Genomic DNA, 17,149 nt, shown 5'->3' on the forward strand with positions numbered 1-17,149 from the left:
TCAGAGGGACAAGAGGGCTTTAGAGGGATAAAGAGGTTTTTCTCCAGAATATTATTTCAAATTAGTGGAAAATATTTGCTCTTTTTTATTGCTTTTTATTTGGAAAATACCCACAGCGGTTACTTGTTTTTATGCATCCTGCTTACAAAGGGTCAAACTTTCTTTTAACCTTTTATCTGAATCGAAGTTTTAGATCAGTTATTGTTATCTCAGCACAAAGTGTTGTAAAAATCAAATCTGCAAAATTAGTTCCTTTAAAAGATCTCAAGGAACATGGACTATATTGAAAGAAAGGAATAGCAGCCAAAATACAAAGTCAGATATAAAACAAGTGCTATTGTAACACAATTCTATAAAGGGCCTGCATCATGCTATTCTTAAGCCTTTCAGAGTAAACTATATCCATATACAGTACAGACTAGGGCTGCACGATATGAGGAAAACTTGCGATATGCGATATTAGTGATCAATATTGCGATAACGATAAATTTGCGGTAAATAAACAAATAGAAAAATAAACAAAAACATCATTCCCATTTCATTGCAACAGTTTAAAAATGATACTCCAAATGACCCTCATCGACATGGGGGACAAACATCTAACATAATAGGCGTCCATCTGATTGGTCAACAATGGGAAGGCGTCCATCTGATTGGTCAAAGCATAAAGGGATTTATTTGATTCGTTAAATGCTTCAAGCTGCTTGAAGATTGTTTTAACACATTTTGGGTTTGCAATTTATTGCGATATTCGCCGTCTTTTGCGATATGCATATTGCAGAGCTGGATATTGCGATAACGATAAATTTGCGGTATATTGTGCAGGCCTAGTACAGACCAAAAGTTTGGACACAACTTCCCATTCAATTGAATGAGAAGGTGTGTCAAAACTTTTGGTCTTTACGTATATTTAAAATATTTTGCCGATCACCGCTAGCTCAGTAAAGAAAGCGGGCGTGTATGTTAGCCTGTTCTCGCTTCTCTGCATCACACTGTGAGAACCAACGTGTTTTCATGGATTGGGAGGGGCTGGTTTTAGAGGAAAGCTCAGAGATGCATAAATGGATCAAAATACCGCTTTGGGTTTGTTTTTTGTGAGGAATTAACACTACAATAAACCTAAAAGCTAAAAAAAAGTGGATTTTTCATGACACAGGCCCTTTAACAAAATTTTGCAGAAAGTAGAAGAGGCTAGTAAAACTCTAAGAGTATCCTTAGTGTTTTCGTAGAACTTTAGATGACAAAGGGGAGTCAGAAAAAACACTGATCAGAGAAATAATTTAGCAAAGTGCCAAAGGATCCAGATGAGTCCAATTTCAAAATCTCTCCCTCATCATCTTTTGATCTACTGTAAAAGTTTTCCCACAGGTATTTCAATCATGATTATGCCGTTTTTAGCCAAAATAAAAAAATCTGTATTGTTTTTTAGGACATAGTTTCTGCAGAGTGGCAGAAAATCATCAGATATTGGCCTCTGAGTTGTGGGCGGGACTCTTGCAGAGCAAGCCCACCCCTTTCTTTCTCCTTGTCATTAATGAGAGCTCTCTGTTTATATGCTCTCTCGCTAGCTCCCAAACCCTCACACCCCCAAGCCATCATTAACGGTGTAACTAAAATGGCGAGCAAAATTGGGAGCTATCCAGCCGTACAATTTTGAGTCAGATGCCAGCTCAGACGAGGAAAATAAAAGACGTACAGGGATCTAGTCGTCTACAGATGGATGCATCAGAATGGAGTGGAGCAGGAAGCTTGTGGCCTGTCCACAGTAGTCTCTACGTCAAAACAACAAACATTTTTTCAAACAGCTTTTTTTCATCTGATCATAATTCCCAACAATTGGAATAAAGCAATACTCAGAAATGCAATAAATGTGTTTTGGGTGTTAAACACCCAAAACACTATTTTTATCAGAGTGGGTCTTTAAGTAAGCTTTAACCTGTTTTTTTTTTTTTTTTACTTCTTTCAAAGTTTGTAATGTGAAATTTTATCCATTATGTGTTTTGTTCATTTATAATAGATATCTAGACCTAAGCACTCTTGTCTTAAAGCAAAATCAACAAACCCAAAAACCAGAGGTGAAACTTGGGAGTCCTTCAAACAGAACATAGATCACTTTATCTCAGAAAAGCAGATGTTGCACTGCTCGCTCCTGAGAAGCAGAAAACAACTTTGGTCTTCACTTCTTGGCAGAGGAAGATGAGAAGTGTTGGCATTCTTCAGTGGATTCCAGTTCTAGTCTGCAGCTGTTTTTCAGTAAACTCACACAGAAAAAAAAGAGGTGCCCTTTAAAAATGTTATTGTCTTCTAAAATCATGTAAAAAATACGTTGGCTGGAGCAACTGTGGGGTTTTTATTCGTTTCTGTTTAAGTTACCTGCATGCAAGAAAATAAAATAAAAAAATAATTGTTACTACATCCAGATTTGTTTTTCTGATCTGGGCATGCTTGTTCCATTTTGCTTTTTTCATTTTTAAAACATGTGTAACCTCAAAAATGCTTAAGCTGGTACTTCCTTTTTTAAACGTGAGGGGGGGTGGAGCCACTCAGTCCAGTTCTTATACAGTCATTGTGTGGGATGCAGTGTGATCTAGGTTGATGAGTTTATGAACCCATAGAAAACGTATCATTTAAAAAAACTTCAGAAAATGGTTTCTCACCCATCTAGATTTCCTGTCTTAAACTCTGGACATATTAAAAATTCATTATAATTCAAAGTTTCTCACATTTTGATCAAATAAAGCTTGAGTTACTTTGCAAGATAAAGCTGCAAATTAATTTGTAAGTAATTTATAATATATAAGGGTGAGCTTAAATAGTTATTATAGTTTTCTTTTTTGTCATTGCTGTTTCAGCTCTGTGGTTAAGAATAGTTTTTTTTTTTCACTTTTGTTTTTTGCATGTTGGAAATAAATACATTTTAAAAACAAGAAATGTGTCTGCTTGTTGTGTAGGAATAAGTTAAAAAAAAAACTTCCGAAAGGATGTGGTGTGCATTCTTAATGACCTCTTCATCATTCCCAAAGTGTTAACGTACTTAAACAAAAGTCTGGTTTGCATCCTCGGCCACAGCATTCTTTCACCTAATTATTTCAAATGGTTCGGTAAGAGCTGGACTAGCTGGCTGAGCATCCTGAATCCCTCCGTCCCTGGACTTTGACAGCGAAGTCCCGGGCATGTATTTACTCTGACTCTATTGATCACCGAGCAGCCTGACAGGCCAAATCAAGAAAGTGCAGCGTTTGCTCAACACTGAACCTTTCCACATGCATCCTAGCAAACACAGATTTCTGCAACTGATGTCTGGCGTAGGATGTGATAACAAGTGTCAACATCATGTAGAGTCAAAACCTAAATCACATTTGTTAATATTTGATGGAAATCTGCACTATTTTAACATTAAATTTTTCATGCATAATTGTGCTTTTCTTAGCGCATATCTTAAATTAGATTATTAACTCACCGGATTTTGCTCGATCCCGGTCAAATAGAAAGGCAGACCCCGGAGTGGACAGCCAATCTAGTGAAGACATCATGAGCATGAGCAGAAGACCGGGGGAGAATACGTCAGCCATGATCCTGGAGGGACACAGGGGTGAATGAGAGAGAGGCCGAGACTCTGATTCCGTTCTACTGCATAAGTTCATTTTAAATACCCCCACCCCACCCCACCTGACTCCCTCCCTCTTTTACTCCTTTTCTTTCTAGCTATCATTCGAGCCCATATTGTGACTGCCATTTATTTTCAGCTTTGCAATTTGAAACCCAACACGAGACATGGGGATAATTAATTACCATCCAGCTTTGCTGTGCAGAGTAAGGCCACTATCATGCAGCACTTCATTTAAACAGGTAATAATTCAAGATATGTTGATCAATTTCCCATAATTTTAGAAAAGTTGTATCTTTTTATTAAGTGAAAATTAGTCTCACTTTAAAAATAATCTTCTCAAGATTTTGTTGTTATTTTTTTCCCCTTTAAATTTAAATTCTTAGAGCATCAGGTAACTAGGTGGAAATACTAAACTTGTTCAAAAGAGTGAATTATTCAGAATCAGTTTATTGTCGTTTGCACAGCTTTTACACTGACATACAGAAATTACTTTCCAGTACATGAAACTGGATCTGTCAGTATCTAAATAGTGACACAAATCAGTCAAAATCAAAGCCTAGTGTCGCTCTGGGCTGCTCCAGCAAACAAAAACATGTCAAATCAGCAAATTTGCCCAAACTTTTACACATGATTGTTTGAGTACAAATGCATTGCAATGATATGACAAATTACGAATACATCTGGCATGCTTGCATGAGCGATATGTGCCTGTTGAATGATTAGATTCTTTTTTTTGTCACCATGAAACCCTAATTTAAATATCCACTCCAAAAACAATCATATTTTTGGTGTTTTTAACATGATCCTGTGGGATTTTTCTCTCGATGGTGAACATAAATGAATAAAATTAAGTTCAAAATTGCATTGAGTATTTCTTTACTACTGCCGCTCTGCAGAAACTACAGTATGTCCTAGAAAATGACACATTTTTGGGGGATTTTGATGATTAGAATGGTTAATTATGTACCAATCACTTATTAATTTTATCCCTTTTGCTGAAGCTTCAAACGTATGCAAACTGCAATTCAGAAACATTTTGAAATGTTGTACATCTTCCTCCAGCTGTTTGCAGTTTGTCATGAGCTGTCATGACCTGGATGGATCCCCTCTTTAAATTCACACAATAATTAGATAGACACATCCAACAACTTTTTAAATATATTGCTAAAACAATGGAGCTTTTTAAGCAAATGTTCATTGTTTCTCTCACACAGTCACAGCTTCAAACAACCCAACTCCAAGCCCTGGTATTTAGGACTCTGGTTTATCCTAAACCAAATGATCTCCCCTGAGATTTGTTAAACAGCTTGTTAAGCAACCAAGATTGACTGGGCTTAGACACTTAGCCAAAGAAATGGTAGTTTAAGACTTTGAAACAGTTGAAACAGAAATGAAGAAGAATTTCAATTATTTTTTACAAACAATCTTGGTGTTTATGTAAAAAAAAACTTTAAAAATGGCCCATGAGAGTCAACTAGAAATAGACAGAGACTTCAGTAACGTAGCCATGATTCCCACACTAGTATATCTACGGTTGAAAAACTGTGAAGGAAGCAAAGTTTTATAAAACTGCTCAGTACAAATGAAAAAAAATGGATGAAAAACCGGCAAAAATGTTTGTTTTACTGTAATCTCCCAGGACATTTCAAGAAGAGCAACGACCTGCACTTGAATTATATTTTTAGAACAAAAATAGCACCAAGAACACATGACAATGAACTCAACATTGTCAATGTTCAATAGAAACTCATAATCTGTGTGAATCCAGTTAAAAAGGTCTGAGTCTATAGGTTATTCCTCCTAGTTTTGTTGCAAACCTAATTTTGTATCTATGGTTTTTACATTAGTATTGTTATTTTACAATATCAGACTTAAAGATTTATCCAAACTAGTTAACTGTTGTGTTCTTTCTAGTTTTCTTGATCTGAAACTCAGCTGCATATCCATTTTCTCTGCATGCGTCATCATCTTTAGAATGATGGAGCTGCTGCAGCCTAATCTAGCTTTCTGTGGAGATGAAAGGCAGGGTACATCCTGAACCGGTCACCAGTCCATGGCAGGGCCACACACAGAAACAAAAAAACACACCGAACAGCTATGTGCATTCGCACATACTCCAAGGAGAACTAAATTACACCAGTCTGTGCAGGGTATCTGATCCTCGGCTCGTTCTGTGACGGCAGGTTTTTAATTATCCCCAAAGTGAGAGTGGAAAACATATGGCGAGGCCTCCGTATGGCTAATGTCTGCAAAGGCTTACACTGAGACCTGAGGGCAGCTGATTCAGGTCATTTTAGAGGATAAATCCGAGGCTTCAGTCGCATCTACGACCGTCAAGGATTTTGTTCACACGTGAAAATATCAACAAAAGCATGACAAGGAAAACAGGTTAAGGCTGTGTTTCACACTGTCCTGCATGTTGTCACGATCAGACCTTCCAATGACAGACATTAAATCTCAGTGCGTCTCAGCAGAGAAGGGCAGAAAGGTTACCATGAGAACCAGGGTTGGAAAAAAATGGATTGCAGGAAAATATTTAATGTAGTACGATGAAGAACAGTAACTTAAATATTAAATATCAAAAATATAGGTGAAATATTCAAATAAAATCTACGGTCACCAACTGTTGACTTAAGTCAGAATTAGCCAGAAGCACGCATAGTCAAATATTTAAACAAAATACTATACTTTTAACATTTTTATTGCAACAAAGGAGCTAAACTCTACTCTAATATCAAATTTTTTGACAAATGTGTCTAATATTTGTCTAAATTCCGTTTTTTTTTTTTTTGCATGTTCTCTTTATACTAAATACAGTCAAGAAGCAGATCCCTGTTTTCTTTGCTCAATATTTTGAATGTTTCTGAAGTTAATCGAGTCTCAAAAATGGCAGTAATTTAAAACTTTGTCATTTTTAAACTCTAGAAATGTTGACCGGTTTTTTATTATTCCAAAAAAAATTAACTTCTATTCATGTTTTTAAAACTTTTCACTAATTTTATACCTATTTCAACTTAACCTTTAGTTTCTTCACATATATATTTTCCAGTCCCCCTTAGATTAATAAGCTGCAAAAACGTGTATATTTTAATCACTGAACACATACAGGATCTTGTGCAAAACAATATTTACCTGTTTCCCTAAGGTCCTTGTACAAACACGTGCAAACTCTCACTTGTCAATAAGATGGTGCCAGTGGATGAGTTCTACAAGTCCAACTTCTAAATATAGGCCCAACCTTGAGTCCACACCCTTAGCTATTTACAGCTGTGTCTCCACAAGTTTGCAAGGCAGCTTACAATCCTGCATGCAGAGTTTTCATTTCTCCCAACATTTTCCTGTTCTGAGCATCTTTTATGAAATTTAGCTCATCAAATTTTCTATTTCACACACTGCTTTATATTGTTTTATCTTACCGGAATTCCTAATCTTGCTAATTTTCTATCTATTGTGTTCAAGATGTCTATTTACTTGAACTTTATAACAAACCAAGAACACAATAATCCAGAAAATGCACAAAAACAAAAGAATGTCTTTTTTGGAAGAAAGAGTTATAGAGACGAAACACGATTGAAACGTTTGGCCTATGACATAAATATGTGCCCAGATGTCATTCAAGTCCAGGTCGTACAATGCAGGCAATTGTGGTTAAAGCTATGAAGCAGATCACTCACAAAAGCTCTATTCTCTAGCTGTCAGCTCCCCATCGTCTTCGGATCTCATCAACCCCTTTCGCTGTCTCTCAGTCTTTAGCCTCAAAACCTGTAATAAATCAATTTTCTCCTCGGGCTCAGGCAATGCAATCACAGTGATTAGAACATTTTTTTCCATCAGTTGGGAAACCAAAGCGAAGGAGGACAAAGCAGCTCCTTTCTCTCTACCTTGGCCTCGTTTTAATCCTGGAATGTCATCTCGATTTTGTGCACATTTGTCCCCCATTTCTCCTCCTCTCTTGACCAATGACGGTTTTCTGAGAATCACAGGAAGGAGCGCCAAGTCCCCAATCAGAATAGAGGGAGTCTCAGCTCAGGCCTCTCGGGGTCTTTGGCAGAAATGTGTGGTAACCCCTCCTCCCTGCCTCTACCTCTGGCCTACAGCGCACGCATGCATGCATGCAGCACACATTCACATGTTGACTTGGCACCTCAATGCCAGCAACATGCCTCTCCCATGTTTTCTTAAATATCTATTACCGTAATCCTGTGTGTTTGGGAGGAAGCTGACAATGAGGGGGAGGGAGCGGGGATTAAAGGGGAAAGGTTGGCAAGAGGAGAAGAAATAGAAAAGGTTAGAGAGTGAGAGGTCATCCAACACAGTTGCAGCTACTGCAGAGGCAACATGTGCACACACAGATGTGCCCAAAGCCACAATGCAAGTCCACGTTTAGTTTAAGGGTCCACAAAAAAATGTAGGAACATAAAGACTGTGAGGGATGTTAGCTGGAAGTCCCTGATTCCACATTTACCACGGTTTTCCACTACTAAATGAAGACTCTTACTTTAGATTTGATGTTTTGGGGTTTTTGCGTTTCCACTTTTTAAAAAAAAAACAAAAACATGCACACACAAAAACTAAAGAGAGAAAATTTGGTTAAAAAAAAAATCCCAAGAGGGCTACAGGCATCAGTGTCCAGAACCAGGAGTCGTCAACCAGAACCGGAGTCACACCATATCACCCAGAAAAACTTTATTTCAACTGGCGATCCTAACATATACAGTTTTTCCAGTTTCAAAGCTTTAATAAAAGTTTTTTTCTACAATTCTGAGCACTTTGGGTTATGGTTTGTATTAGGGTTGATGTAAGTTGCATAATTTCCGCTTCTGGCCGGTGATGTCAGGCGCCATCTAGTTTTCAGCCAGGTCCCTCTGAAACATCCTCTAAGATTGAGAAATCAATGTTTTATTTTGTTTTATTTGGGAGAAAAATGCTACATAGGATTAAAAGACAATTTAAATTGTGAGAAAACCACTAAATTTGACATAACAGAAAACAGGACGTAAAAAAAATATCTTTAAAACGCATAAATGTGCCATGTTTTAAGCTAGGGAAGGATTCAAATCTATCAAATTTTAGAAAACATTCAAAGGTTTTTATGGCTCAACCTGTAGGGTTTGATCTATTACACTATAAAAATGATGATTTCTTTAAATCGCTACAGTTTTTTTCTGCTGAGTGATCTGGTCACTAAGATGCAAGAGACATAGTTTTCTGGTTTAGATCAAAGCAGAACTGCAGAGAGATCAGCACCATCAAGTCAACCCATTGGGGTGGATAGGCTGACGGAAGAGAGGCTTCAGATGAAGACAGGAGAGTGAAATTTTTGTTTGAGTTTAACTTTATTCAAGTTTCATGTTTTTAGTGCAAGAAGGCTTTCACAATATAGTTTAAGACCTACTCCAATCACGAAAGTCGGGATTTTGGTATTTTTAACATGTTCTTGTAGCATTTTTCTGATGATGAAGGACATATATAAAGAAAAATTAAAATTGCATTTCTCAATATTTCTTTATTCAAATCCTTGTGAATCAGGAGCAGACCCAAAAATGCAGTTTGAAAAAGCTTGTAGTTGTGATTTTCAAACTACAATCCATGTGTATGATAATGTATTACTACCTTTGGCACACAAGAATGATTTTTTAATTTTTAAAAATTAATTACCTTTTTGAGTTCTTTTCCAACCCGGAAGTGAAACGACTTGATCTTTGTGGCACCGGCTTTCGCTTCGTGTGGGTGCCGGCCATTTTATGACGTCAGTCAGACTCAGCCTCGGCAGCATGTCTGCATCTCTTGAATAACTTGAATAACTGATAGCTAATGTGAATCTTAAATACTTTCTCAGTAAAAATGTGAAATCATAATTTAGTGAGAGGTATGCTTACTGGGTTAATTTGAGTGTAGGCCTGCACAATATACCGCAAATTTATCGTTATCGCAATATCCAGCTCTGCAATATCCATATCGCAAAAGACGGCGAATATCGCAATAAATCGCAAACCCAAAATGTGTTAAAACAATCTTCTAGCAGCTTGAAGCATTTAACGAATCAAATAAATCCTTTTATGCTTTGACCAATCAGATGGACGCCTTCCCATTGTTGACCAATCAGATGGAGGCCTATTATGTTAACCCTGGTCCTGAAGAGCCTCAACCCTGCCTGTTTTCCAGCTCTCCTTAACCAGCTTGCTGTTGATTGGCTGACTCAAGTGATTTCACATCCTGATTGACTGAACACACCTGATTTTGGTTATCATTATCGAGCAGTCTAGGGAGAATTGGAAAACAGACAGGGTTGAGGCTCTTGAGGACCAGGGTTAGCCACCCTGACGTTTGTCCCCCATGTCGATGAGGGTCATTTGGAGTATCATTTTTAAACTGTTGCAATGAAATGGGAATGATGTTTTTGTTTATTTTTCTATTTGTTTATTTACCGCAAATTTATCGTTATCGCAATATTGATCACTAATATCGCATATCGCAAGTTTTCCTCATATCGTGCAGCCCTATTTGAGTGTTAATAATATTGTTTTGAATATTATGGGAGTTTCTTCCATCCATCCATCTATTTCCTGAACCCACTGAACCCCCTTCGAGGTCATGGGGTTGCTGGAGCCAACCCAGCTACTGTTGGACAAAGGCGGGGTACACCCGGGACAGGTCGCCAGTCCATTAACCTATGATGCATGTCTTTGGACTGTGGGAGGAAACCGGAGTCCCCCCCAAAAAACCCACACATGCATGTATGAAAACTCTGCACAGAAAGGTCCCAGCCGGCATTTGAATCACAGCCTTCTCGCTGTGAGGCAAGAGTATGGGAGTTTCTTATTGTAAGAATTTGAACATTGTAAACGCGTGTGCTGTGGTCAATGCAAACCAACTAAACCTTGTTTAGTATAAAGGCACTGCAGAACATTAGGCTCAAAACTGCATTTGGGTGTTTTTATTCAAATCAATGTGAATCAGGAGCAGATGAAAAAAATGCCTTTTTGACAAAGAGCTAATTGGTGACGTAGAAAATCCACATGTGGATCACAAGCTCCCTCCTCTGAGCTCTAAGCAATGAGGAGGGCAAGGGTGGGGTGGCCACACTAAATCAAAAGATGATTGGAAAGGGATTTTAAGATGTGAAAACATAGCAGTGAATGGAGGCAGTGTGGGTTTAGTGAGTTGCCCAAAAACCCTTGGACATGAACCCTTGTTTGGCCGGGCGTATGACCACCAACTCTCTGATTGGCAGACGAACGCTCTCCCTCCTGAGCTGCAGCCAACCTCCGTTATTACGCAAGAATCGTATAAATAGATGCAATGGCTTCGACTTTTCCCCTTTCCTGACAGTCTATGTCTTGGAGTAAATGGACTACTTTAGAATGAGTCTTTATGTTCAATCAGATGCTGTTGAGGTTGAGGACTCGCTGACTGAACCACTCATCCAGGAGTCTTGACTTCGCAGCTGCCTCTATCAGGACCGCTGCATGTCTTTGCTGCATGCGTGAATATGAGCTTTGGCGGCTGCCCGCAGGCACGCATGTATTGCACACGTGTGTTTGTGCGTGCTCCTTGGCATGCAGATATGGCTACTGAATGGCTCTAATGTCTCCTCTTATTTCATAAGAGAGTGTGGAAAACTCCGAGTCAGCACACTGGCATAAGAGGAGACTCTGCTGGAAGTGGATCAGGTCACACATCTGCAAACACTGCTCCTGTCTGTGTGTGTGTGTAAGCCTGGAGAGGGAAACACTGCATGCAAACTGCTGCATATACACACATGCACAGAGTCCAATGCAAAGAACTGTGGTTAAAGCAGAAGTGTAAGTCCAGAAAAAACGGGAGAAGCAGCCAATCTGGAACCTGGTGGGTTTGCAGCAGCCTGAGCTGTGACACAGAAATGCCGTCTGTAAGTGATGCTCAAAGGAAAAGTTTTTTTAAAACTCTAAATACAAGACTTTTTAATAATTCAAACCTGAAAGAAACACTTTTTCAAGCAAAAAAGTTTTTTTTTACTTCCATCCTCTAGGATGAAAGTAAAATGAAGTCATCTGGATTTAAACTGTTACGTGTTTAAATGATTTTAAAGCTCCTAAAGAAAAATCCAATCCACCCACTTTTTCTTTTGGACTGAAAATCTATTTCATTTCTCTTGCTCCGGAGCTGCACACATCCTGACAACCTGACTGTGTTTGTTTGTAAAACCTATTGGGTTACAGAGAGCTGTTGAGCTTTCACACAACACAGAACAGATGATTTTGGTGGAGTGTTCACAAGCAGAAACACTGATGGATCTCCAAAAACACAACACTATTCATTTAAAAAAAAAAGAAACATCTACTTACCACGTTAATAGTGCTGCAAAACTATTACGATGTGTTTTTCTTTTACTTTTCTCTGCAGTAATCAAATCTGTTTTGTATAAAACTGTAAAAAATGACTAAAAAGTCCAAACTTTTACATATTTTCCAATAAGAAAACACTTCAACCCAAATGTTTCAGAGTAATTATTTTTATATAATATTAATCTGTTCTTGAAGTGTTCAAGTTTGACTCTATAAGATGCGCATTGAATGTGTTGAAAATCAATTTGATAGTTCTAAAGTTGACATGCAACCTTTATTTTTCTTCAAATAGGAAGATTAAAACAAAGTTGGAAGGGATGATCCTGCTGCTATTGAAGCATCTCTTCATTTTCATGTTTTTACTCTTACATTATCATAATATGTGCGGTAGAATGTTTACGCACAAAGATCTGCTGAAAAAACCCCATAATCCACTGAATTCAGATTAAAATCTGTTTCTTAGGAGGAAAATACAGATTTTTCAGAGAAAATATGCCATGTTTGGAGCGAGGAGAGCATGAAAACTCTGCAGTGAGTGAGCAGTATGGATGTGTGGGCTGGGGGGAAAAAGCGCAGCATTTTTACCATAAGTTTCGACACGATCGCTTGCGCTTAGATGAAAAAGACGCACCAAACTTTTGGAAAACACGCAAAAACTTACCGCTTTAAAAGTCTGGAGCCGTTGAGGAGTGCAGGGGGACTTTTTCAGAAGTTGGTCATCCACTGGTCCAGCGCCAGCCCCCGGCGGTTCCGCGGCTTCGCTCAGGCTGCTCGGCCCGAACAGGAGCTCAGCGCTCGAACCTTTCACATCCCAAAGTCTCCCGGAGATGCGTGTGCGTTCCCGATCAGGACTCTGGGGCTTCTTATCCGCTCATCGCTTCGCCTTGTTTAAAGAGACACACGTTCGACGAGGCAGAGGAAGAACCTGCTTTTCTTTTGTGGCGGCGGTGAAGCGCCCTCATCCGCCGACAATCCGGGTCTGCTCCGAGTCCGAGAGGAGCACGCAGGGGGACAGCCGGCGAGGGAGTGGGGGGCCAAAACTCCAAAATAAAATCCCCCCTGCTGCTGCTGCAAGCTGCCAGGAGAAACTTCAACTTTCACACTAAAATAGACACTTTAGTGGGTCTTGACAAAACAAAAACTAATAAAAGAATATTTTTTAAGTTAACACACAAATAAAAATCCAAATTCTTGCCACTTTTCCAAATTTTCATCAAGTAAGCAAAAAAGAAAATCTCCAAATGGGGTAACAAATTTGATTTTACCAAGATTTCTTGTTTTGAGGAAAATAAAAGGCAGTCAGACATGTTTTCTCAAACAGAAAAACTAAGATGATTTTTCTTACAAGACAGAAAATAAGACTCTTTTTCAACAAAACAATGTCTTTTGCCTTCTTAAGATTCTGTTTTTGCAGCGCAATCATTGACAAATGGAAGTTTTTTATTTGTGTCCTTATATCTACAAGTTTATTTTTGAGATTTGAGATATGCTAATACTTAAAACAGGATCAATAGTATACAAACCCATAAAATGGTAATAACACTATAAAATATGTTATAAGGGAGCAAGGAGAAACTTAGGTCAGCCCCTTAATAAAAGCTCTATAGTTATACTACTAAGATGTCTATGAAATAATACAAAATACAAAATAATATGATAAATTGTTACAATGTAACAATCATAACAGCCTTGGTCCTCATAATTGTCTTTATACATACTACTGTAGTCTTCATCAAATATTCTTGCATATACCTTACGCTTGGAACTGTTTTTAACATTTTTACATTGTTTTTGTTCAAACTCCAGACTATTCCAAACTTTTATTGCCCTCAAAGGAATAAAAATCTGTTTCAGTTTTTGCTCAAATGAACTCAACCTCAGTCGATCAAACACCATAGAAATCTCTCTGAATAACCAAAGCTTTCTTTCCTCCTGTAGATTAAATGCACTGAGAGTTTAGGAGTTTTCCCTTCAGAATGCTGCAGCCTGTGTGGCCTCACGTGGAGGGTCCAGGTGTGACAGCATGAGAGGCATGACCACAGTTGCAGCATTACCCCTGACCCAAAAGCCTTCAGTTCAGATAGACATACCTCCCAAACACGTGAACAAAGCACACATACCCCCCACCACACACACACACACATACACATACACATTTATGCTGCCATGCTGTTTGCTGCACCTTTTCAGCACAACCTCTGTGCATAAGCCATTGTTTATTTAGTCCATATTCGACTTTGCAGTCAATCAATTTAAGCCAAAACATCCATCAATGTGAACAAAAAAATCAATGTTTTTATTAAGACTGCAGGGCCTGAGGTAGTCTATCATATGTGTATCCTGCACTCATTTAGAGTACCCCGGCTCCATGAGATCTGATGTCATTTGTTATACCAATTGAGTTGCTCGGCCTCGGATATTTCAAACATGTCTAATGGCACTTAGCCTTGCATATATGTTCATAATGAAGGTCAAGAAAACTGACTGAACGAAGTGAAAAAAACTAAAAATACAAGAAAAACAGGGTAATTTAAAGACAGAGAAAAACTGGGGGCGATTAGTGGATTTTTGTTTCCTACAGCACAGATGTTGATATTTAATCGGGAAAAGCGCTCTCCTGTTTGCCTTAACAAACTTCGTAAGTAACGTTTCGCCTTTTCTAATTCATCCAGCTGCAACAGTGTGCCCATTAACATTCAAGAAGACGCCCATCTGATACAACATTCAAACAGTGTTCAGGGTTATACCATCTATTTATTTTCGCTCAATGGCATAACTTTTAGATGGAAAAAAAAGCAAAAATGTGTAAGAAACTTTAGAGACAAGCAGCTCCAATCCTCCAAGGGGCTTATTTGTTATTGACTTCCTGGCATATGCTGATATGTGATAGCTGAGCTATGCCTGTGGACCACACTAAAGCCTTTGTGAATGCTCTGGAAGACTGGAGCTGCATTTCTTTCCACTGTGTTCACATGGGATGTTGGTTCAGGATGCTGTGGTGCTGGTCAATACCTTACCTATCAAAGTTATCTTGACTTTAAATACTTCCGGTGGTTTTAGAACTCATTTTTATTCCGACTACACTTTCAGAAGTGAAGTTTCACATTACATCACATGACGTCACACCGATTCTTCTATCACACATGTCCGTGAAAAGTATTCGCTCATCAATGATTTAGGTGTTCCAATCCCTTTCACAGGTCTGTAAAATCACACAGACTGTTCAACAAACATTCAGTTTGTTGGATTCTTGTGAAAGAATGAGCTCCTCTCAAGAGCTCAGAAAATTCCGGCAAGAAATCGTGATAAGATATCTTCCGAACAGATTTGCCGGTCGTAAAATGTTCTGCAGGTTGAATTGCACTTTGAGGCGTTTTCAGTTGTGAGCTGGCACTTCAAAAAGAAACTGAATGGAATTGTCAGTAGTGTTGTAAACAAGTAAAGGGAATTTGGTCAAAAGTAGGAAGCTTAAATTGACACAACAGGGTTAGAGGGTCCTCTCAAGTCTTGTTTTACCAGTCCAATACATGTCCAATTCAAGTCTGCAGTCTTAGGCTGTAATTTCAAGTAAAGTCTATAGTCGTAAAACTTTTAATTAAAATGAATATTTTATCGTCACAAATTGTCATTAAACTACTTTTTAACAGCTTAGGAAGACAGGACAACAAACAGGTAAAATTTCTGGATTCCTAAAGCAAAAGCTTTATAAGGAAAGCTTTCGTTTTTAGAGTTGACGGTGATGTTCCACAGATGAAAAAAGAATAAACTAATGAAGATTGTTCACAAGTCCTAGACCTCAAGTCTCAAGTCAAGTCTGAAATCCTCGAGGTTCAGTCTCAACTTGGGGTCTTAACTCCATGTCCCAATTTGTGGCAAATGCCATTGCACGTACAGCACAGAACTCAACAACTTTTTGCAGAGTCAAGCACCACAGACCTTCAAACTTTTTCAGCTTATCTTAAGAACAGCTTCAGCACATGGGTGTCCATGACCAAGCAGCTGCATTCGAGCTTCCATACATCAGTCAGTGCAATGCAAGGCATTGGATAAAATGACATGAAACACACCACCATGGGGCTTTGGAGCAGTGGAGACACGTTCTCTAGAGTGACATGGTTCACACTTCTAAATCTGGTAATCTCAGTAAGGTCGGTTAAGAGAACAGTGCTTTTCTGACTGCACTGTGCAAAGAGTAAAGCTTGTGGAGTGGGTATTAAGGTGTGGGGTTGTTTTTAGGAGCTGAGTTTGAGCTTTAGAGATGAAACGATTCATTAAGAAAATTCCATTCTTGTATCTTTGAGGGCACAGTTTGGGATGACCTTCACCTGTTCCAACGTCACTCCACCCCAGCACATACAGAAAGTTCATGAAGACATGGACAAGTGAGTTTGGTGTGAAACAACGTGATTGGCCTTCAACCAGTCCTGACCATGATCCGATAGAGTGATAAATTAGAGCAAAGACTTGTATTCAAGCGCTTGTGTCCAACTTGTCTTGGCTGTGGAAATCCAGCGGAGCTGTGACGAGACATGACAGAAAATACAGCCAATGGAACACAACCCCCTAATGTACCCGCATGTGTGTTTGCCCTGCCTGGGTACAAACAGTTTATAAGACATGCCAAAGATGGCGCGCAATCAACCCCCTGTGATCTGTGAACGGGCCTTTGAACTATAGCTAAACGGGGGCATTTCAGGGACATATTAAGTGTGATGGTATCAACATAAACAGTCAGTCAGTAAGCCTTGACTCCTCATATTCAATATGCAATAAAGAACTATCTTTTTTTAAATAATTTTTGAGTGACAGGCAGCAAATGGGATCAGTAAAAGCAGAATCCTAATTTTACCAAGATTTGGTTTTCCTTATCAAACTAGTTGCCAGGCAGTGACTAGTTCAAACATAAACAGAAACCATAGGTGGAAATTAATGTCTTTGCATCATTATTTGTCATATTTTTACTGGATCCTCAAAGAATAAAATACTTATTAATGTGAATTTTACTTTCTTAATTGATCATTAACAAATATTCTGAATAGCTGCACATGGAACTAATTCCAAGTCAGATTACAAAAGAGGAATTCCACACACGTCGTACTCATGTTTTCATAGAAACAGCTTACAGAAGCTGCGGAGATGACAGAAGTGAAGAAAAGCGACATATATTGTTGTTTAAGTGTCAATATATTGTAGAAACCAGATCTATGCAGAA

The 17,149-nt window shown here is 38.6% G+C and overlaps 1 protein-coding gene across 2 annotated transcripts in view; it reads right to left on the reverse strand.

The window, feature by feature from the left end:
- Positions 1–12,926, reverse strand: part of ghr (growth hormone receptor) — a 28,340-nt gene extending 15,414 nt beyond the window's left edge. The window contains exons 1-2 of one of the 2 annotated variants that reach the window (XM_011478846.3): positions 12,599–12,926; positions 3,461–3,576 (exon numbers count right to left, since the gene is read on the reverse strand). In XM_011478846.3, the coding sequence (XP_011477148.1) occupies positions 3,461–3,572 (112 nt within the window). In that variant the 5' untranslated portion in view covers positions 3,573–3,576; positions 12,599–12,926. 2 annotated transcript variants of the gene reach the window in all.
- Positions 12,927–17,149: the final 4,223 nt, after the last annotated feature.

The sequence above is a fragment of the Oryzias latipes genome, chromosome 9, assembly GCF_002234675.1.
Source record: "Oryzias latipes chromosome 9, ASM223467v1".
Taxonomy (NCBI): Eukaryota; Metazoa; Chordata; class Actinopteri; order Beloniformes; family Adrianichthyidae; genus Oryzias; species Oryzias latipes.